The sequence below is a fragment of the Abramis brama genome (genome assembly GCF_963993115.1).
Source record: "Abramis brama genome assembly, chromosome: 18".
Taxonomy (NCBI): domain Eukaryota; kingdom Metazoa; phylum Chordata; class Actinopteri; order Cypriniformes; family Leuciscidae; genus Abramis; species Abramis brama.
The window spans coordinates 1,134,380-1,158,362 of record NC_139980.1 but is presented as its reverse complement, the minus strand read 5'-3'; the positions used below and the strand labels follow the sequence as shown (position 1 = coordinate 1,158,362).

Genomic DNA, 23,983 nt, shown 5'->3' with positions numbered 1-23,983 from the left:
TACACAAACGCATGGCTTCGCTTCAGAAGGCCTTCATTATCCCCGGAGCCGGAGCACTTTAATCAAGGATAGATGCACTTTGATGGACTTCAAAACAGAAACTGGCCATTCACTGCCATTATAATGCTGCATTCACACCAAACGCGAATAGAGCGTCAAATTCGCGTCTACCGCGTCTAGTCGGACGCTTCAACATTTTGAATCCATTCACGCGTCCAGAGCGAAATTGACGCGCGTAAAAAGCAAAAGTTTGAAGCGAAATAGACGCTTTTTTTCTCAGACAACACTGTCCAGACACGAGCTGTGTTCTTATACACTAAAGTATGTTGGTTGCCTTTACATTAGAATAATAATGTTTCATATAATCTAGATTTAGATATGGAATAAATAGCATTCAATACAAAATGAATGTCTCATATATTGAAATCAAGTTTTTATGTGATAAAAGATTTGCTTTGTTGTGCCACACCAGGCATTAGTCATATTACAAACATAATGTATCGAGGCCAAACATATAAAATAATGTATCGAGGCCAAACATATAAAATAATGTATTGAGGCCAAACATATAAAATAACATTATAAACTGAAAAGCGGGACTGCCCCGTTCATCACATCACTTCACCATGTGACAGCAGCAAGCAGGCTCCTGATTGGTTAACGCGGCACCGACTGACGCCAAAGTTCAGATTTTTCAATCTGGGTGTCAGGCGTGAACTGGATGCACGAATGAGGCGAATTCGCGTCCGCCACGCTAAACGCCTCATTCGCGCCGCAGGACCTCTAGACATGCGTAAACGCGTCTTTACATTGACTTAACATGTAAACACTCGCGCCAGACGCTCTATTCGCGTTTGGTGTGAACGCAGCATAAAGCTTTGGAAGAGCCAGGATATTTTTTAATATAACTCTGTGTTCGTCTGAAAGAAGAAAGTCATACACACCTAGGATGACTTCAGGGTGAGTAAATCATTTTTGGGTGAACTATCCCTTTAAGTTAGTCAGTGGCACATCCACTCATCCAGCACACTTCTGCTCTACAAGCGTAAACACTATTTGAATATGAGATTCACTGTGAAGTGTAGACTGATTAAATCGAGTGTTTTCACTGAAGCCTACAGCGACGGACGGCTTCTGAGATCACTGACGATCAGGGACGGGCGTCTCTTCAGCTAGAAAGAAGAAGAAGTGTTACTGTGACACACACACACGGAGCACATGCAGAGCGATACCTCCGTCGAGACTGCGCGAGATGCGTTTGCTGGAGGTGCGCTGGAAGTAGGGCGCGGGCCGGTCGATGAGGGAGCTGGCCTGTCGCGTCTGCGCCTGCGTTCGCCCGCTGTAGCGAAACTTAGAGCCCAGCGTCAGGAACTTGCTCTTCGTGGGGTTTTCAGGAGACATCAGCCTGTGAACAGAGCAGTGAACAACAGCGCTCAGAGGACACACACACACACCAACAGTGCTCGGAAGACACACACACACACACACACACACACCAACAGCGCTCAGAGGACACACACACACACACACACACCAACAGCGCTCAGAGGACAAACCATTTGCTCTTTCTCTCCAAAACACACATCTGTGACGTGTGTGTGCATCTATTGTAGGGATGGCCATTTTTGTTAATTTCTCGTTTCGATCATTGACAGGTCTCAGAAGACGAGCACTCGAGTGGTTATGTGCAGGGGGCGTGTCCTCGAGTGGTTATGTGCAGGGGCGTGTCCTCGAGTGGTTATGTGCAGGGGGCGTGTCCTCGAGTGGTTATGTGCAGGGGGCGTGTCCTCGAGTGGTTATGTGCAGGGGCGTGTCCTCGAGTGGTTATGTGCAGGGGGCGTGTCCTCGAGTGGTTGTGTGCAGGGGGCGTGTCCGTCATTACAATGCAAATATTTGAAGACTGTGACGATAATTAAGTTTGACAAATAAAAATATGACCTGAAAACATGAACGTATGAATATAAAAACATAACTGCTAGATTATGAACATCAATGTCATGGAAAAAGAAACCTCTAGAAGGAACAGCGGCTTGAGGTAAAGCTGAAGAGTAAATGCTCTCCTGTAAACTGAAGCCCGTTCTATGACACACACTTTTAGATTAATAGTCATAAACCCCTAGATACATAACAGAAAGGTAATATTACAACTATGTGTATATTGATGCTGCACATATTGCACTTAATTTTTATTTTTCATGATAGAAAGTCGTAGTCGTCCGTTAATGGAGGTGCGCGTGCAGAGACTAGCGCTGCGGAGTCAGGCGAAAGTATAAACAAGGCTTAACGCTAACAAATCAGACCTCAGGATCCGCCCCCAATGCCGCAATAACCAATCAGACATCAGGATCCGCCCCCAATGCCGCAATAACCAATCAGACATCAGGATCCGCCCCCAATGCCACAATAACTAATCAGACCTCAGGATCCGCCCCCAATGCCGCAATAACCAATCAGACCTCAGGATCCGCCCCCAATGCCGCAATAACCAATCAGAAAAAGAGAGAAATGATTTTTTGGACGATCATTGTTTTCACGATGGATTGTCGCTGTCACGTTCGAGTCCTCAAGATCCCTGATCTATTGCTGACATTAAACCACAAAAGCAAGGCATCTGACGCAGGGCTCTATGACAGCCGGTGGTAAAAACAGAAGGAAAGGAGGAAGGGTGAGATAATCCACATCATGTGTTTCGAGAGTGTGATGGTGTGTGTCTGAGCCAAACGCAGAGGAAACACAAGACTCTTACACACAAGCACAACCGCGAGGTCTTCAGCCGATCGCCCTCCTCTCTCTCCACCCTCGCCTGTCTGATCTGAACGCTCCTGTACATTACGCATAAAAGGACATGCATATAAAAACTTTTCTTTTGGCATATTCAAATCCCTTTATGGTTTAATACGAGCGAGGAGGAAATTCTACTAAATCTAGGATTATTGAACACACACCTGAAGGGAGATCGCCTAAGATGCACAAAACTACTTTTAAACATGTTATGATACTGGATATTTATAATCTTGATAACTCCAGAAGTCCAGACCCCTTCTCACACACACACACACCTGAAGCCTCTCAACTCATCGAAACATACTTTAGCATGGGGTGATAAAGGGGTGTGTGTTCACCTGAAGAAGGTGTGGTGTTCAACACACACTTTCCAAACTCTTTTGGCCGCCCGATGGTTGGGCAGCTTGAAGCCGACGGTGCTCTCGAACTGCTCCGCCTGAAGGACAGAGAAACACAATATCAGCATTACAGACATCAGTCTCAGACACACTGTGTGTGTGTTCTGCTCAGCCGTACCTCTCCTGGCCTGATCTTGATGTAGAAGTTACTGCGTTTGTAGGAGATCTTGAGGATTTTGGGCCAAGCGAAGCGATTTATCCGCAGACGATCCTTATAGATTAACAAACCGTTTGCACACACTCCCAGCATGATGTCCACTCCCTCAGAGTCCTGAGAGAAGAGGAGACGACCAGTCTTTATTATCGGCATCAGAAACATTTCATATCCACTTCCAGCACAAGATCTGCTCATATTCAGGATCATAAGTGTAACAGTAATAACTCAACCAGAAGAACTACATAGGCAGCCACTCACAGCCCTGCACATGTGCATTACAGCCTTGGAAAAACTCTTGATTTTGGCCACACACACACTGCAGATAAATACACTAAATACACAATACACCTTTTAGTGCTTAATCCTGTTCTGTACACACACAATTCAGTCATTTACGGTTCTGACAACTGCATTAAAATAATTCTGCGCAGTGTGTGTACTGAACCGAAATGAACAATTAGTTTAGAGTACAACGAGAGATTCTACTTCCTGTCTCTATGAAGCCCCTCCTCCTGAAAAGCACACTGTGCTCTGATTGGTCAGCTGGAGCAGTGTGTTGTGATTGGTCGAGCGCTCGTGTGTTTGGGAAATGTCCCGCCTCTTACCATAACCGCCAGTTTAACACACTACTAACTAACTCAACCAGGCCCCGCCCCTTTATTCTGCGCATTAATTATTATAATGAGGAATATTGTGGCGTGTTCGTTCCCGGAAGAAACTCAAGACTACAGTGGAGGCGTTTCAGGAGTTCAGAAACACTGACTCTGATATAGAGAAGAACTCTCGTTTTCATGCTCAAACAGCAACATCACACACTGATGATGAACATGGGAAAAGCAGAATAGCTGCTCTTTAACATACTTTTAGACACAAACTGAATCTGTATTTAAGAATGCTTTCCCGGTCACATGCAAATAAATAAAAGCTAAAAAGGCACGAATGGTTATGTGTGACTGTGTTGAGCCCTGAAAGCTGCTTTGGTGTGTTTTAAAGGAATGTTCTGGTTAATCATTAGTATTTCTGTTAATAATGTCCATTAACTTATGAAAATACTTTGGTTTCGTCCCTCAGTTTTACAGTAATACTTTACAACGGCATAAGTAAAGCAGGTCAGCGCTCCCGAGAGGTTCACAGAAGCTGGTATTCTTTCGTTAAAGCACACAAACTCAGTTTATCCTTGTGAACATCATATGAACATTCCCAGCATATGTTGAACGGTTGGATGTAAGTTCGCACACACAAGGTTAGCAAGTTTACTTTAATAGTAACTGTACATGGACCAAGAACATTCCTTTATGACAAAACTTGAAAAAAGGTGGTTTTATAATCTTTCTGAACACAAACATGGTTAAAGGGCTGGTTGATTATGATTTGACTTTTCTAACTTTAGTTAGTGTGTAATGTTGCTGTTTGAGCATAAACAACATCTGCAAAGTTACAACGCTCAAAGTTCAACGCAAAGGGAGATATTTGCTTTCAAAGAAATTACTTTTTAAGGACTACAACAAACGGCTGGTAGAGGCTACACCACATTCCTCCCGGGTTAGTGACATCACCAACCCTAGAATTTGCATAAACCCCGCCCCCTGAACACGATTTATAGATTATCAAGACAGAATATGCTAATCAATGACTAGAAGATAACTACACATCAGCTACACAAATTCACCAACTAACCATTCAGAAATGTCCTGTTGCTTCTACATGTTGTCACTTCTTCTCGAGTCTCTCCATCTTTCTGACTCCGGTTTGAACATAAAAGGCTAAACGTTTTTGAAATGTTCAGTGTGTGTGTGTGTGTGAGGTAAAAGGAGACAAGCTCTTGAAGCTCCGCCCCTGTGCCGGGAGCAGCGGCTCATTTGCATTTAAAGGAACAGACACAAAAACGGTGCTTTTTTGCTCACCCTCAAAAAGGGACAATTTTAACATGCTATATAAAAATATCTGTGGGGTATTTTGAGCTAAAACTTCACACACACACTCTGGGGACATCAGAGACTTATTTTACATCTTGTGAAAATGGCATTATACCACCCCTTTAATGATCCAAAGATTGAAACAATAATGCGCACACACACACATATACATAAATATATATACATACACATATATACATGCATACATAATAACTATGGATCATTTCAAACTCAAACTCTTTCATTGTCTTTTGAATGCAATTACAAAGCGCATCCATCACACCTTTCACTCCGCCTCTCCGGCACTTATCGGAACGCTTTTAAATGGATCTTGATTGCCGGGGCTTTTGGGACGTCGAGCACTGGTTATTGATCTGTCTGTGTTAACTGTAGAGCGCTGAGAGAAATCAATAGCGCTGATAAACAGATTGAACTCAGACTATCTGTCGCCACGAGAGGCTTTTAGTGGTCCGGCATCTCTCAGTGATCTCACACATCAGCGCACCCGTACGAGCCGGTGAAGAGAGGACGCCAGCTGCCGGGCCTCGGGACATCATAATGCCTTTCTGGCCAGTCCAGCTCTCCAGAATATTGGATTTCAGTTAAAGTTTTTATTTTTATTGTTTTCGTGAACTATTTTAACCCTAACTAATACAGCACCATGTGTCAGTCCTTAAAGGTCACGAGATGAAGACAACTGAACGTCACAAGCTTCACCCTCAGTCTTCAGAGAGATAAAGACACACAGTTTGGACGAGAGACTGCCATCGTTCCCACTGGGAAAAGTGCCGGAGAGCTGGTATTCCTGAGAGGGTTTAAAAATGGCAACAACATATTTTTCCCAGACTTGAGCATGCTCTCTCTTTTGCACACACACACACACACACACACACACACACACACACACACACACTATGAGTGTTTGTTCAGCTGGAGTCTTCCTCTGCCGCTCTTGTCGGGTCTAGAGGTCATAGGTCACAGATCTTACTGATAACCATAACGCACTCAAATAAAATGGCTGATCCATGTAAGCAGCCGAATGTGTGATTGATGTGAACGCAGATCATGCTGGAACTGGACTGCTAATGACTCTGAACTCTCACACATTCATTCAGTTTCAGCAAAAACAGCACAGGACTGAAAAATAAAGTCTTCCTGAAAAAAGAATCTGCAAACAGCGTCCAATCCTGGTCCTAAAGGGCCACCGTCCTGCAGAGTTCAGCTCCCAACACAGGTAAACACACCTGAACCAGCTAATCAAGCTCATGCGCATTATCACACGCTAACCGTTTCTCATGAGGCCGTCTGTAAAAACACCTCTGCGTGGCATCTCAGTGATAACTCGTGAGTTCGGATGATTTACTGACGGTGGAGGAGCGAGTTTTGTAATCCCACGAACCTGTGGACGCGCTGCTCGTGTGGCATAAATAAAACATGTCATATGCTTGGAATAACACAAATTATTTAATTTAATAATAGAAAGAATTATGTTATAATTATTATTTAATAATTTAATTTAATTTTTAAAAATAGGAAGCTGGACGCGCGTATGGTATATTCCAAATGGTTCTTATATTCTTGCATTTTATTTAAAAAGGATAAAAATATGGAAATTAGCAGAAACAAGTAAATGCAGCCTCTTATTTACACGAGGTAATAATAAAGCTGACTGGTTCTCGTGCATTTAGCTTTTTTCTCTTTCTCTTTTGTGGAGCGGTGATGAAATATTGTTCTTGTAAAAATATCCCAGCATTTCAGCAATAAAAAAAAAGTACATCTTTAAAATACATGCAAATTACAGTTAAGGCGAGACACTACAGGTGAATAGGGTAAAACTTGTATTTAAAAAAAAAAAAAAAAATATTACAAGTTTTCTGTAATTTAATGTTTAAATATGCAAATTAGGCAATATCTAATTAAATGTGCGCTAATTTGCATATATTTAAAAAAACGAAATCTGAGTATTGGATAAAGCCAGGTTAAAAAATTTTTTTTCATTGTGTTCACATATTAGATGGGGAAAAAATTACAGAGGGATTTATGGATATCTACTTTTGTTATCCTGTAAATCAGAATATACTGTCAATAGCCTTAAAAAATTGATTTTCGCCATGTTTTTTGGAATAAAATGTTATATAAATCAGGCTAGGAATAATATATTTACAAATCCCTCTGTAAATGTCTTCATAATATAACTAGGTACAAGACTGGAAAGTTTGGTGTATATCGGTGCTACTGAAGTGGAGATTTCAGACTTGGAGAATGAGAGAAAAGTCATTTTGAGAAAACGGGCTTTAAAGATTTATATCAGCCAATGAGATTGCGCATTCAGCCCTTTTACTTTCACGACTGGTTGCTAATAAAAAGGAAATTACCATATTTGGATCCGACAGGATTGTACAGGAGAGAGAGAGCTTTCTAACGGTGTGTGTGATGACAGGGAGCAGACAGTGATCGCGAGCAGCATGATGATTTACAACGCCAACTTTTGTTGAATGTATGAGAAATCTACAGACGCAAACAGACAAAGTGTAATAAAATAAAGACCTAAATGTGTATTTCTGACTTTTTTTCTCCACAAGTCTGAAAGAAGACATGTTATTGAAGACAAATATCCAAAAATCTCAAAATTGACCAATTAAAAAAAAAAAAAAAAACATTTAAAAAAAAAAAAAAGCTGTTTTTGCCTGCCGTGTGTCGCCTTAAGCGCACCAGTTATCGTACGGTGCTCTGCAGGGGTCAAAAAGGATTTAAACAATGATTTTTTTTATTGATCTCTTCTTGTAAACTCGGATATGTGGATACGGACGGCGAATAAATCCCCGCACGACTTTGGTGTTTGTCAAAAACTGTAGGTAATTGCGCCGGGGATTTTTACGCGGGTGGTGGGAGAAAAACACTGACTTTCTGGATTCGGACGGCGATAACCCCTGTAAACGCTGGAAATACCTCACGACCCCATGAGAAACAGTTAGCGTCCGCAGAGGGCTTTACTAGGCATGACAGGTGTGTCGAGGCGAGTCGGACCTGAACTCTGCAGGACCGTGAGCGAGCATCATACATCTGGAGATCTTCTACCTTGGCGTGGTGCAGGTCTACGCCGTACATGGACAGCTTCTTCGCGTTCTCCAAAAACTGTGCGTCTGCTTGGGCTGGAGTCATTCCCCTGAAAGAACAGGTGGAGACATCAGACATCAGTCATCAGAGCAGATCTACACCTGATAATCCTGTGATCGTGACACACATCAGGCTTCGAGTCCAATGAGGACTCCAGCTCTTTTCATGTTGGAACTACATCACTGTTTAATATAAGAACACTAGAGACAGACACCAGTTTACTCTCTGCATGAGGACATATATTCCTGATTTGAGTCTAATCATTGGATCTGGACTGCCAGCCGGGGCATGACGCCATTAGTGACGTCACAATCAATCAGGTTACAGTTATTATTTCAGCATTTATATGAAATATGACACTTTTTGAGATCTTTAAGGCACCGAATGTCTATTGAGAACAAACCCATACAATCTCAAAATAAATGCATCTCAGATTCTTCAATACTCGATACATATGAATTGAAATTAGTTTGTGCCATGATAGAAGAGGTTGAGTGATATTGGATTTTGCTGATATAATAATAAGAAAATTTGAAGAAACTGGTTATTGTGCCAATACTAGTAATATCTCTGTATAAAATGTGTTAAATAATGTTCTTATTCATTCCTTCCTGTGACAGTGAGGAAGTAAATGCCAAACACAGTTTATTGTTTAACTAAAATACCAATAATATCCAGGAAAAAAAAATGCAGACTATATTATTTAATTGTAAAGAAGCCTGAAATACACGGGACTCTTATTTTGAAATCTCCTTGCTTTACTACTGCTGGCTGCTCATTAAAACAGACAAGTAAGATCAGACACACACTCTTTCAATCATCTACAACATATTACAAATATAAACACCATGAAGAAGTTAAGGTCACAGTTCATCAGCAGCAGATCATAAGCAATCGCTTGGCATAAATGTGTGGTATTCAGTGATTCTGAAACGTCTGTAGAATCAGCAACAGTGTAATTAATTCAATTATATCAGCATTTTGAAGTTTAATAATCAAATTAAGCCATGCTCAAATTGAAGAGCTCTTAGAAATGATTAAGATTGTTATACCCCTTAAGATATTTAAGACTTGTATGACCTTAAAGGGGGACTTATTATGCAAAATTCACTTTTACATATAGTTTTTTAACATAATTATGCGTCCGCAGTGTGTGTACACAACCAGCCTGTTGTGGTAAAGCTCATCCACTCTGCCTATTTTCCCCATAAATCAGAAACAGTGTCTCAAAATGAGCTGTTCAGGAATGCCATTGTGCGTCACATGCAACAGGCCCCGCCCACAATGGGCCCTATTAGCTTAGCTCCTCCCCTGAGCGAGCCGTACACCATCCGCCATGTTTATGTCCTCGCTAGAGCACTGAACAGCAGCATTCAAGAAAGTAATTGATGCAATTTTATATTATCTTGTAAACAGGGGCATAACAGGTCCCCTTAAACTTGATGACTGTAACTGAAGGAGACTGCTGTCAGACCTGTGAGACTTGTGCAGCTCCACCACCTTCTCCTCCAGCTCCTTGGTCTGGTTTGGGGCGAACTGGAAGTCGGAGATGTAGTCCAGGCGATGCTCTTCCGGGTCGTGGTCGCCCAGCTCGGCCTGCAGCGAGTACGAGCCCAGCAGCGCGTGCGTGACGAACGAACACGGCAGACGTCCCGATGCGATGTCCTGCCTCAGCTGAAGGCATAGCAGATACCTGGAGGGAGAAGACCACACGTCACACACTCCTCGTCAAACCAGATATAAGCAGAACTCTGGGATTTCCTCTACCTGGTGATGTCCTCGGTCAGCTGGGACGGGTCAGGAGGGTAAAACTTCACACTGAACGCAAACTGCCACTGAGAGTCTAGTGCACAACACACAGAGAACACGAGTCGATTAAAACAGCATCACTTCCTCCAGTAGAGCGTCTCCGGCTTCAGTCCGTCCTGCTAACTATGCTAAACATTACATCACAAGTGTGTGTGTGTGTGTGTGTGTGAGAGAGTGTGTGAGAGAGAGAGAGAGAGAGAGAGAGAGAGAGAGAGAGAGAGAGAGAGAGAGAGAGAGAGAGAGTGTGTGTTTCTTTTCCCTTTGCCCTTGGTTTGCACTAAGGGACACAGAAAAACAAGCAGATGATGATGCATTGTGGGATACAGCAGCTAGTGGCGATTATGAAGGAGTCTGAACGGGTCTGTTCAGTCCATTAGCAAACCAACACTTCACCAGTTCATCATTCAGAAACGAGCACTTTAAAGGCTGAGCCACACCAGTGATGAAGATGAGGATCCTGAGACCGCATTAGATCACATCGACTCGACTGACGCGCGCTCAGATACGCTTTGTTGCTCTCGTCTTCAGGTTTCTAGATGTCTCTGGATGTCAGTGGTTCATGCTTTCGGCAGGCATAAAACACACTGATGTCGACATAACACTACCTGTGTTTTACTGTACGCTGTGACCTCGTGTAGTTTTGTTGAGGGCTTTAGAGGATGATGAGTTTGCCACAGAACCTGTGTTGACATCCAAGCATGATCGGGGGGGGGGAAATCATGAGAAATGATGCAACATTTGGCGCTCCCGGTGATGCTCTCTGTGCCACTGAAGGAAATGAGGCTCATATAATCCATGAGCGCATTCACAAAGCAGACATAAAATAATAAATGCAAGAATGAGTGGAATGAACTCTCGGCATGTACGCTGGCTCACTGATCATTCGGCTGTGGCTGACTCGGGGTCAGAGGTCAGAACGCAGCTAAACAAAGTCAACCTCATTCTTTCTGAGTTTCTTTGGAAACGAGGACACAGCTGCCATTTTTACAGACGTGTCCTTCAGAAGGAGAGCCTCTCTCGCTCTCTCTCTCTCTCTGTCCTGTTTTTCTATTTCCAGCTCTCCTCCAGACGCTCTACAGACTGAGTCATAAAAGCAGATAAGACATCTGATTCACCTGTGTGTGTGTGTGTGTGTGTGTCTCAGATATACAGCACCTGACTGGAGGTCAAACAATGGCTCAGTTTATAGTGTAAGAGGAAGTGTTCTGCACACACTCACCTTCAGTCCAGTGCTGTAAAAGCAGATTTTAACCCTATAAAGCTACAGTATTATGCTTGATTCACATATTTCTAAGGCCTCTAAATGATCAAGACTTTGCTGTGTCTCTCGATCTCTGCAGTTCTTCTGTCTCTGATTGATAGTTTAGACTGTTTTATCCAGTAAAAGTCTTTCAGTGTAACTGTACAAACGTCCTCCTTCAGCTCGAGCTTCTCGTGTCTTTCTGTGTCAAATCTGACCTGATTTATCAAGGAAACGCAAGAATAACTTTGATATTGTTATTATATTTCACCTGGACTGAAGCGACTGAGATTTACTCGATCATCCATCATCATTTATTAGAAAAATATGATCATCAGGCTTTTGAGGAAGGTTTATTTGTTTATCAGTCAATCATCATTGTATTGCACTGCATTATATGATTTAAAGGGGTCATGATCTGGATTTTTTAAATTATTTTATAATGTTTCCTGAGGTGCATTTATAATGTTAGTATGGTTTGTGCATAAAATTTAGAAATAAAAGGCATTTTTCCTACCCTGATTTTATCCCTGATTTGAACGCTCTGTTTGAAGGGGCGTGTCTGCTGAGAGACTTCAGTGTAAACGCACACTGCTGTGATTGGCTGACACCTTTGCATATAAAACAAGTATAACATGTTGGAATTCACCATTACAGCTCGCAAGGTTTACTAATCGTGAAAAGTGTTGATTATGGCATTATATTTAGACCTCCTCCCGTGGCATGAAAGGTTGCAATGATGAGCTTGTAGCCCATGACAGACTGTTTAGCGCATGAATGCAGTGATCTCACTCGATTTCTGCACCCTCACGAATGCGGTCATCAACTAACAGCGCAAATAAGAGATTCATTGTGCAGTGTAGACCGCGTCATTGACTATAGCAGGAGTTTTGGGGAGAGCCCAGAACTCAGTCACTGATAAACTCACACTGTTTGATTAACAGTGATTATCTTTGATCGCTTTCTGTATACTATTTAATCACTATTAAATAACATTATTTTCATGCTACTAAGAGAAACAATGTGAAGTTGATCGTTTAGTCACTGACTTGATTTACTGACGTATAAACCGCAATAAATGATTTTGAGACTCAATGTATGAATCACTACATATCAGAAATCACTGGTCACAGATCAGGCATTAGAATTAACACGGTTACTTGCATGTTGTGGCGTTACTGTCGCCGGTTTGCAAAGCCTGCGCCGAAATTGCAACTGATTTACCAAAGAATCTACAGTTAAATGCACCGAACAAACAAATAATGCTCTAATGAGACATTCACATAGTTGAAAAAGTTCCTAACGTAAGGATCCTTTGGGAGTGGCAGGGCTAAAGACGCGATAATGTAGAAGTAGGCGTTCATCTGAGTCTGCAGAGTCATAATGTGACGACTCCAAAACTAACCCTTTCAATGAAAGCCGTTTTTGGAAAAAACGAGGACATTTTGAGTTCTGAAACTTGCAAGATGTTTTCGTGCAATGACCTCTTACATGCCAAAACATCAAGGACAATTCATGACCCCTTTAAAACTACAGAGCTCTGATCATAAAACTAATCATTTAAATATAATCCAAGACATATTATTGGTATTTATATGCATTTTATGCAAGTATTTGCTACACTGTTATAAAGATCTCATGTACTCTTTATATTGTCCATATTTATATGCAAAATTGACTCTTTTTGTCAATATAAACATTAGCATCTGCAGGAAGTTGCTTATTTTTGTAATAAAATGTAGGTGTTTTTCCTCCATATTCTAACTTTATCAGGCTATATGAAGCCACAAAAGCCTGATGTATCAAAAATGATACTTAACAAAAAAACACATATGCAAACTTAAAGTAAGTTTGTTTTTTTTGGACAATTATTAGATATGTCAGGCTCTACAGGGTTAAAGGCTTTAAGGCAGCACAGCTCAACCGAAGTGTGATCGAGCCCTTTAAGGACAGACCTCTGCATGTGCAGCATGTCTTTCTGAACACAGAACAGAATCGGTCAGCTGACAGCACGCATCAGTATTGTCATGGTCTTGCTTGTGTTTCTGAATGTTGTGTGAATGAGGAATCCTCTCTCACTCCACCCTGTGTGCGTCATTCCAGCGCTCTGATAATTACAGATGTTGAATCTGCAGATGTGTGAGAGGACGACGGAGCCAGAGACTGAATCACACAAACCCCCTTCATCTGCCTGACTGATCACATGTGGAGAAAGAGAAAGAGACGGCACGTACTGCGGATCTGCCGCTTGATTTCCTTGGTAGGGTCCAGCCAGCACTGCAACAGAACAACACAGAGTCAGTAAAGCAGCTGCACTACAATATCAAGGTTTGAACAAAACATACCATTCTGTGACTGTGACTCATTCTCTGCAGAAACGGACAGTGTTTGTCTTTAAGAGAGTCCCCGATCTGACATCTGGGTCCCTAAAGTAGGCTGAGTGAAAGTTCAACATTGCACCTGATCTTGACAGTGGACTCTTCGGTCTACTTTGCATCTCAACATTTTTTCCTTCTTTTTTATCAACCCAGGCCACTGTGAATATTAGAATTATATCATTTAATACTAGTATATTTCTCTTATTACATTTATGCATTTGGCAGACGCTTTTATCCAAAGCGACTTACATTGCATTTCAAGATACACATTTACATTCTTATCAGTTCTTGCTTTCCCTGGGAATCGAACCCATGACCTTGACATTGCAAGTGCCAACGCTCTACAGTTTGAGCTACAGGAAAGCTCAATTTTATTAATATATAGATTATAGATTACATCACATTACGTTTCCACTGCATGTGCACACGTGGCTTTGTAGTGTTAACAGCTTTAAAAGATCCTAGTTAATGAATCTCTTTGCTGTTTGCATAGATACAGCTGAACTAGGGTCCTATCATTTCAGTCACGCAGAAAACAGGCGGAAATCACGAAAAACAGTCATAAAATGGAAATTGAATCAACCGTGTAACACTGAATATCATCAACATTAAAGTGACTCACAGAGATGCGTCTAAAACATTAGGTCTCTATTACTGGCTCAATCAGCTGCACTGAGAGACTGACTGGACAGATCTAGAAAACAACATGCCTGAGCAATCCCATGATGCACCTCGCAAGAACACATGTATATACTAATGCTTTTAACTTCATGCTTCAACACCAATGGCAGTTAAAGGACTGATCACAGCTAATCAATATCAGTGCTTGTTCAGTATCAGTGGTTTGGGTTCGTGCTGGATGAGAGGCACATGAGCCAATTCATCTAAAAGTGGAAAAACACTGTAGGACAGATACCTTTTTATTTTTCTATTTAACACAGTTTGTGCTTGTTAGACTTGGTCAGGAATGTTTCACACACCGTTAATTTATTTTCGTTTTCTCTGGCAGCGCAACATCAAATATAGCCTAGATGTCTTGCTCCTGCAGAAGATGAAATGTGTCAGCTGCTTTTGCTAATGTTTTATTTAATATTTAACCACCGGCAGTAGCTGGTCCGTTACACCGTGGTGGTAAAAGCGGGCACTGTCACGGCCCTGTGCCAACGTGACCTCACAGGATAGACGGTTTAAATCTGTCTCTGTGTCTCAGAAAGCATCACAGGAACACAGAGCTCGAGTCACATGGCCTGCTGTCCCCGTACTGTTAGGGTGTGTTTTGTTTTGTCCATGTCTTGTGTGTGAACTCACCCTCTGCTCAGCGTTGTCTTTAAAGCTCAGGCCGAAGTAATCCTTCTCTATCAGATTCAGGTGCTCACAGACTTCAAAAAACAGGTACTGGCCTTTCGCCCGTTTCTGGAGACACACAGAGGAAGAAGGATGAGTGGAATATTTGGACATTATTCATAGACGATGTTGTGGTGCTCATCCAAATCACTTCATTAGTTGTAGAACCATTTATCGTCAAGCAACGGTTCACCCAAAAACCCAATCATTCTGTCAATAAATCACTCGCCTTCACGTCGTTCCAAACCTGTGTGATTTTCTTCTGTGATATTTTGAGAAATGTCTCAAGTTTTAGTGCATGAACAATTTCATCGAAAACAAAAGGCGATCAGGTTTGGAACAGCATGATGGCGAGTACATGAGCGCAGAAGAGCTATTTTTGTGTGGCACTCGAAGTATTCCCGTAAATGCCAGCGCTGGCGCGGTGATGAGTCTGAATGGAGACTGTGTGGAGTCTGAAGCGCCGGCTCATAATGGGCCTGTTTGAGCCGTTCCTCACATTCTGTTGATTCATCTCGATAGCGTGAGTGTTGGTGTGACTCCTGAGGAATGAGAGGCCCTCAACAGTCCCTCTTTCCTCTCCAGACACCAGGAGCTTCCAGCATTAGTCATTGAGGAAGATCTGCATTCTTCAATCCGCTCGGCTTCAGCCCACCCATACGCCAAACTGCTCACGCACTTTCTAATCCATCAGTCAAGGTTTCTTGCACCAAAAAACTGTTAAAATGAGCTATCCATCCACATTCATCCTACGAAGCTCGGTGCAAATTATGGGAGTCACATAAATATTAAGCATGAAATAATTCCGTAGCATTACAGACATGTTAAATATGACTGTATATATACAAGTCAGTATTATGTAACGTGTTTGTATGTCGCATGAATTAAATGTTCCGTCATTATCTTGAACATGGTTGTCATTTTGACATACAAACAAACTGTATTTTTTCCTACTTTAAGACTGGTTAACACCAGGATGATCACGATAAAGCTTATTCTAAATATGACAGAATAGCAGCGTCCAGTGTTACGGCAAAGAGGAACGAGATCGTTTGAATCACTTTCAGAACTATTTTTTCCAGCTGATGAACGATAAAAACATTGACAATCAGCAAATCAGAATCCATCTTACTTTAAAGAGCTCGAGCATTTAAAGCGGCAGACGACAAAACTGCAGCTCACTTTTAATAAACAGAACAATATTGTGTTGGAGTGGACGCTAATATCGTTCCTGCTCTTGGTGTGAGCAGATGCGGTGTGTGAAGACCAGGACGGGAATGAGAATTCTGGGAGAAAATTAGAAATTCTTACTGCAAGTGAATTATGTGTGTAATACGTTAATCAATCAGGATAGTAGACCACAAGAGAGCAGTATATGTTGTCTTAGACATATTTTTAGAGCAGAAAAGAAAAAGAAAATATTCCGGAGGAACAAAAGACAGCTAGCGAACTTAAAGAGCTCTCGTGAAACCAACAACACGTTAAAATACCAAACGTTACTTTATTTTCCCCATGGATAAAATGGAGCATGACGGAAAACGTACAGCTCATTCAGTCTAACTGAAAAATAAGGATGATTTATAATACAACCTATAATTTGAAATGATTAGTTTCTGTACTTTTGAAAACGGTTTGGGGAGTTTCCCAAACCAGAGGCTCCGGCTATAATTTGAATGGATCGCAGTAAATCGTTCGGAATAATGTGGATATGACCATTTCAATTAAACTTGTACTGCTTAAAGTACCTTTTAAGTCTTGGACTGTATTTTTAAAAGATGATATTATGACTGTTGAGATTGTTGTAATATCATAAACATGATAAATGTTCGGTGGTCTGGATGGATTGGAGAGGAAGTGTTGAGTTGTGAATGGTTCCAGTACTTAAAAAGTGTATTACAAAAGATCAGGGAATTTTTGTCCCATTTCTACAGTACAAGTCTAAGTGACGGTCGGATCAACTAGACACAAACAAAAACCAAAAGAGTGCTTGTTTAAGGTTTTAATGTGTCTTGTTATGACATGACCCAAAACCCCATAAGCTGCTGTTATGGATTCAATTACACCAACTAATCCGTTCCGAGCGTTCAGTCGCACCAGATTTACTGATGAGTGATCAGATGTTACGCTCCGTGAACTTAACACTGAAGCACACACACACACACACACACACACACAGAGAGAGATGCTGCTAATGGATTTCAGTCTCCAGTGGATCAATACTGGACAACAGCAGGCCTGCATTAGTGAAAAGTGCATTAGGGGAAGGACGGGTGCAAACAAACACCGGTATCTCACTGCACAGCTGTCTGATGATCATGTGTTAATGGCTGAAGAAAGCCACAGGTGGAGACATGTTCTCAACAAACCAGAGAGATTTACAGCTACTGGTGAATCTATGAGCCACAAGGAAGAGAGAAGCATCAACTCTGCAGCTCTAAACTCAAGTAATGATTTCACCACTGCTGTCAGGCATTAAAGAGACAACTACGAGGATGAAGACGCATGGAGGAATGAGAAAATAAAGAGCAGGAGATGCTTTATATTAAACAAGAGACAATAAAAGCACAACACACTCCTGAGGAGAATTCAAAACTCAACTTTCACCCAGTCCGACACACACCTGTAGCACACGCACACACACACCTGTAGCACACGCACACACACCTGTAGCACACGCACACACACACCTGTAGCACACGCACACACACACCTGTAGCACACGCACACACACACCTGTAGCACACACACACACACACACACCTGTAGCACACGCACACACACCTGTAGCACATGCACACACACACCTGTAGCACACGCACACACACACACCTGTAGCACACGCATGGCATGTTAGGCATGAAGAGTCGAATACACACAGAATGATGTCAGATTCCCTTCTCAAGTTCTCACAAACACAGTCGATTACGTCTCAAGTGAACATAAACCGTTGGATGGATCTTTGATTTATTGTAATTGTGACGGATTAACTCAAAATAAATCTCAGCTGTTCTCGTCTGACATCTTGGTTGCTGCGACTACAAGAGCCTTGAGCTTATGAAGCATCGACAGGATCCCGTTCAGTGCGTTTACATGGAGAACAATATTACGATATTAAGCCGATTAAGACAATACTCTGATTAAGAAACTACCATGTAAACAGGGATTTCTGATTACCTTTATACTCCTAAAGATCAAATTAGGAAACGTGGAGTATTCCTATTTTAGTCATTGAAGTTCATTATACACACCTTATAATATACATCTTATATTATATACACATCTTATATTGAAGTTCATTATACACACCTCAGTCACACTATTAAGGTCGTGTGGGAGTTTGAGTTAATCAAGCTATGTTCTATAACATGTAAAACAGGAATATTTTTAAAGCAACTCATGTAAACCCTTCATCAGAATATGAAAAAGGTGAATAATTAGATCACTGCTGTCCATGTAAACAGTTATTGTTGAAAGGTATCGCTCAGGTCAGGGCTACGAAAACACATCAAGGCATTAGATACACTTGAGCACAGTGATCAACAAGCGGAGAACAGTATGGCACAACGGCGACATCATCAAGAATAAGGTGTCCCTCCAAAGTTGATGAGAAAACTGGGAAGGGAGGCTGTCAAGAGGCCGACGGCAACATCACAAGAGCTTTTCTGACAGCTATCTCCCATATTCTCCATCAGTCTGGGCTACGAGACGCAAACCTTCTCTGACTAAAACATCCAAGCCAGATCTCCAGAACCTTCTGCCGTCTGCTAGAAAGCTGAGCGAAGAGGACTTTCACCTTTCAGCCTGACACTGATCCAAAGCACACATCATAAACAACTAAAGAATGGCTTCAGCAAAGACAGATGAATGTCTTGACCTGAATCCTATAGAAAATCTGTGAGAGAGCTGTGCACATTAGAAACCCTCACAATTTAACTACTGCTAAGCATTTAAGACACTTACGTTTGATTTCACAGCATTAAGACACGCGAAGCACGAGCTGAGAGTGGACGTTTTTACAATAATACTAAAACACAATCAAATTTTATTTGTATAACACGTTTAAAGGTGCCCTAGAATTTGAAACTGAATTTATCTTGGCATAGTTAAATAACAAGAGTTCAGTACATGGACATGACATACAGTGAGTCTCAAACACCATTGTTTTCTCCTTCTTATTTAAATCTCGCTTTTCAAAAACACCCCTGAAAAACAGGCGAATCTCCACATAACACCGACTGTGACGCAACAGTCGGGATCATTAATATGTACGCCTCCAAAAATTTGCATATGCCAGCCCATGCTCAAGGCCAGGCGGAACTGCACAGCCGAATCATCGTCCGAATCATTTTTCTTCGAGAGAAATCATGGCTTGCAAACGAGCGGATCATGGCAGTTGCTCAGTGTTTGGATGTACAAATGAACACAAAGGTATTTTTTTAGTTCCTTCATCCGAGCCTCTGAAGAACCAGTTGGTTATGTGCATTTCTGATGTGTAATTGTTCAAGTTCAGACAGATAATCTTTCTCTCAAAGTCGTTCAATACTGTGTATGCATCAGTAAATCAAGCCAGTGACTAAACGATCAACTTCACGTCGTTTCTCTTAGTAGGATGAAAATAATCTTACTTAAACTGTGATTAATATACAGATAGCGATCAAAGAACAATCCCTTTCCAATCGCCCAAGCTGTCAATCACACAGCGCGAGTTTATCTGGACACTTGCCAAAACTCGTTATGAAATCAATGACCTGTTACACTGCACAACGAAGCTCTTACTGTACGTACATCATGTTTGCATTGGTGAAATCATTAGTGAGAGTGCAGAAACTGCGTTGCAATGATAAGATCTTCATTCACGTGATCAACAGGCTTACACTGAAGCCTCACAGCAGCCAATCACAGCAGTGGGCGTTTACACTGAAGCCTCACAGCAGCCAATCACAGCAGTGGGCGTTTACACTGAAGTCTCACAGCAGCCAATCACAGCAGTGGGCGTTTACACTGAAGTCTCACAGCAGCCAATCACAGCAGTGGGCGTTTACACTGAAGTCTCACACAGACACGCCCCTTCAAACAGTGTTCAAATCAGAGGCTAAAATCAGGCTAGGAAAAATGCCTTTTATTTCTAAATCATAACAAATTTTGATCTAAAAAACATACTAACATTATAAGGGCACCCCAGGAAACATTCTAAAATAATAAAATAATCCATGCAAGGGCACCTTTAAAAACAACTGGTGTTGACCAAAGCGCTTTACAAAAGTCAAGGAACAAACAATAAGATAGAATAGACATAAAACAGTAAAGCAAATTAAAGGACAATAAAAATGTAAAACCTATGAACTAAGGTTAAAAAAATAAATAATTATAATCAAGATATATTGAAAGCAATTGAAAAAAAGATACGTTTTCAAAGTAGATTAAAAAATTGACAAAGATTGGGCAGATCTGATCCCATAACTTCGATGACCGCAAAAGCACGATCACTCCTATGTTTAAGTCTAGTTCTAGGAACAGATGGTGCATCAGAGTCCCCTGATCTGAGTGATCTCGACTGAGGGCGGACGCAGCAGTTCAGATAGGCACTGTGGAGCCTGGTTCTGCTAAGACTTAAAAACAAATAACAAAACTTTAAAATCAATTCTGTATGTAACCGGTAGCCAATGAAGCGAGATCAAATCCAGTGTAATGTGTTTATTTGTACGCTTCCCTTTGAGAAGCCGTGCTGCAGCATTTTGAACTAATTGCAAGCGTGTGATGCATATCTGCGGGCACCAATATATAAAGAGTTACAATAATCTAATCGGGAAGTTGCAAAAGCACGCATAGCAGTCTCAAAGTTCTCAGCAGACAAACAGGGCTTAACCCTGGCTAGAAGAGGAAGATGATAAAAACAGGACTTAACCACAGCACGTATCGGTTTATCATATATAAGGTTGTCATCAGACAAGACCCCCAGATTCAGAGCTGTATGGTAACAGCGCTTGGAGATCGAAATCATGAATACTGCGATCATTTGAACCACACAAGATCATTTCAGTCTTGCTCTCATTAAGACTCGAGCCAGAGTTTTAGTTCATCCAAACAGTCCAATATTGGCTTTAAAGCAAGCTTATCATCACGCTTGTGTGTCATCAGCATACAGATGAAAAGATAGGTCACATCTAGATCAAACAGAACCCAAAGGGAGCATATAAAGATGAAACAGGACCGGACCAAGAATAGAGCCCTGAGGAACGCCAGAGCCCAACTGCATTTCAGGCGAAGACTGTTGCCCGATGCAGACAGAGTAACTCTTATTAGTTAAATATGAACAGAACCATTGTAGCGCCGTACCCCGAAAGCCCACACACGCTTCTAGACGTGACATGAGAATGTTGTGATCGACCAGGTCAAATGCAGAGCTAAGATCTACAGACCAAAGCCACAGACTGCCCGGTATCGGTGGTGAGCATTATATCATTCATGACTCTTGAGAGAGCCGATTCTGTGCTATGACGCTTTTTAAAACCGGACTGAAATTTCTCATGAATACTGTTATCATTCAAAAAAGACATGAGTTGACAACCACTTTTTCTAGAATTTTCGAAAGAAAAGGTAAATTTGAGATTTGGCAGAAGTTACTCAAAAGTGTAGAATCCAAATTAGTTTTTTTAAGACGAGGCAAAACCAAAGAATTCGGGAACGATCCAGGTGTGAAGACATTTGTTGATGATGGACAACAAATCAGGACCGATAGCTTGAAATACTTGCTTAAGAAGAGTAGTGGGAATATCACATCCTGATTGCAAGTTGCAACAATCTCATTTAGGGAGTCCAAAGAGATCCAACAGAAGAGCAGACGGGGACATCACGTGCCGTATAGGCTGACGCCGGCATTTGAGATTTAATCAGTGAGATCTTCTCATTAAAATATATCTGGAACTGATTAGTAGTGGGATTCAGATCAGAATCTATTGAAAATAGGGCAATTGGGCCTATACTGCTGTTAGACAGAATCAACTCTGAGAAGTATTTACGTTTGGCAACATTAGCAGGAAAGCAGAGAGGGTGGCGGTGTGCTTCCTCCAGCTGTGTTGTCCAGTTTAGCGGAGGTTAAGGAGATTCACTCCACGGAGTCGAAAGCGGGAGGAGACGCCGCGTGAAGGCACAGACGAAGCCACCGATGCGAGGGAAGAGACCATGCAAAGGCACTGGCAAAGCGGCGCTCGTAGGCCAGCACAGGTCCAATACACACAGGCGGAGATCCCAACAGGTGTGGGTGAGCAGGTAGGGGAAATCGGCAAGACACATCAACGTCACTCTGGGTTGAGTCGATAGCCATGCGGATCTTTAATAACGTTTTCCGATCGTAAACAAGCGACATGTCATAGTCTGAAATCAGTAGGGACAAACATAAAATCACAAGATTTAAAAACGAGACGGAGAGCAACAGACGGCATGCCACATACACATCGCCATCTTTACAACTTAAAAGGCCTTTTGCTTGCTAAACTATCAATCAGAGGACATTGTGTGCGACAGAAAGACTGCATGAAAGAAACTAATGGATCAGAGAGTAAATGAACGACAGTGAAAGCCTAAAAGAACATGATGAAAGAAAGAGACATGAATGAGAACAAAAGAAGGAGCTCCAACTGCAGCCTGAACAATAAGATGCATAATGGAGTTGTAAAGTCACAGAGAATCACTGATGGATGTTTGAAGAGGGTTTATTCAGGATCAGCGACGTACAGGAGGAATCACAGAGCGTCATTGTGAAGGAGCGTCCGGAAGCATTAGCGTCAAGCACACACACACACACACACTCTCGTGGGAGCTCTGCTGTGGCCTCGTGTGTCCCTCGACTGGAGAACGACCCTGATCAGGAGAGTCTCATGATGACCAGAACATTCGAGAGAACTCACACACATCCGCATTCTGCTTCCAGGAAAACACACGGCCGGATCTCTGCACTTACGGCATTAAAAACACAGCACTTCTGTTATATAGGTCACTGCGCTGTGATTGGCTGAAGGTGCATGCGCTGTGATTGGCTGAGTGGATCATCCATACACTCGTCTCACCAGAGACCAGAATTAATCCTGGCATCAGCCCAGAAACACAAAGAAGAAGAGCAGTAAGGATGGACAGAAACACCGAACATCCATGAGGGGTCGTCCAGCAGTCATGAGCCCCTCTTTGTCCCGATAAAGCGTCCCGCCTGGAATGCTTTGTTTGGAGCTTCGGCTTATGCGTCCGGGCGACCCGGAGACAGTCGCGCTCATCTCTGAGCAAACATGCCACCGTCTCGTGCATGAACACACCAGGACAATAGCGCTTAGTGATGCCTCAGCACTTTCCGGTGACGGGACAAAGCCGAGCCTGTTGAAAGCTCACAGAGCGGCCAGTAATGAGACCCCAGAACATCATATCCCAACACTCACCTGCACTGCTCCCATCCAGCATCCGCCGGGAACGCCTCCCGTTCACTCCATTAGACTCACTTAAACCACCACGAGAACACCTGCAGAGCACCATGTCTTTAACAGTTTATTTACATGCTATTTAATATCAATTTCAATTTATTTATTAAAATATTGTGTAATCGATATTGATTTTATTGCAGCACTCTCTGTGAAGAGTGTAAAACGTTTCTATTTAAATGTGCAACGTGTGTGTGTGTGTGGGGGGGGGGGTTGTGTGTTTTTTCAAGCATTGATCATTGTAACCAATCACAGACATGTTCAGCTGAGTGTGTGAAAGCAATGACAGATCAGAGGCACTTAAGTTAGTCCGAATCCACTCAATACCACACAAAACAAAGCTTTTGTTCTCCATGCTTGGGATTATAACTGTAA

General features: G+C 42.0%; 1 protein-coding gene across 17 annotated transcripts in view; it reads right to left on the bottom strand.

Annotated features, from left to right (window-relative positions):
* Positions 1 to 23,983, bottom strand: part of epb41l2 (erythrocyte membrane protein band 4.1 like 2) — a 90,718-nt gene that overhangs the window by 28,644 nt on the left and 38,091 nt on the right. For all 17 annotated transcript variants that reach the window (XM_084091632.1, XM_084091626.1, XM_084091638.1 and 14 more), the window contains exons 5-12: positions 15,108 to 15,212; positions 13,656 to 13,698; positions 10,140 to 10,215; positions 9,847 to 10,065; positions 8,334 to 8,421; positions 3,301 to 3,453; positions 3,123 to 3,220; positions 1,233 to 1,405 (exon numbers count right to left, since the gene is read on the bottom strand). In XM_084091632.1, coding sequence (XP_083947758.1) covers positions 1,233 to 1,405; positions 3,123 to 3,220; positions 3,301 to 3,453; positions 8,334 to 8,421; positions 9,847 to 10,065; positions 10,140 to 10,215; positions 13,656 to 13,698; positions 15,108 to 15,212 — 955 coding nt within the window. The remainder of the gene's footprint in view (positions 1 to 1,232; positions 1,406 to 3,122; positions 3,221 to 3,300; positions 3,454 to 8,333; positions 8,422 to 9,846; positions 10,066 to 10,139; positions 10,216 to 13,655; positions 13,699 to 15,107; positions 15,213 to 23,983) is intronic.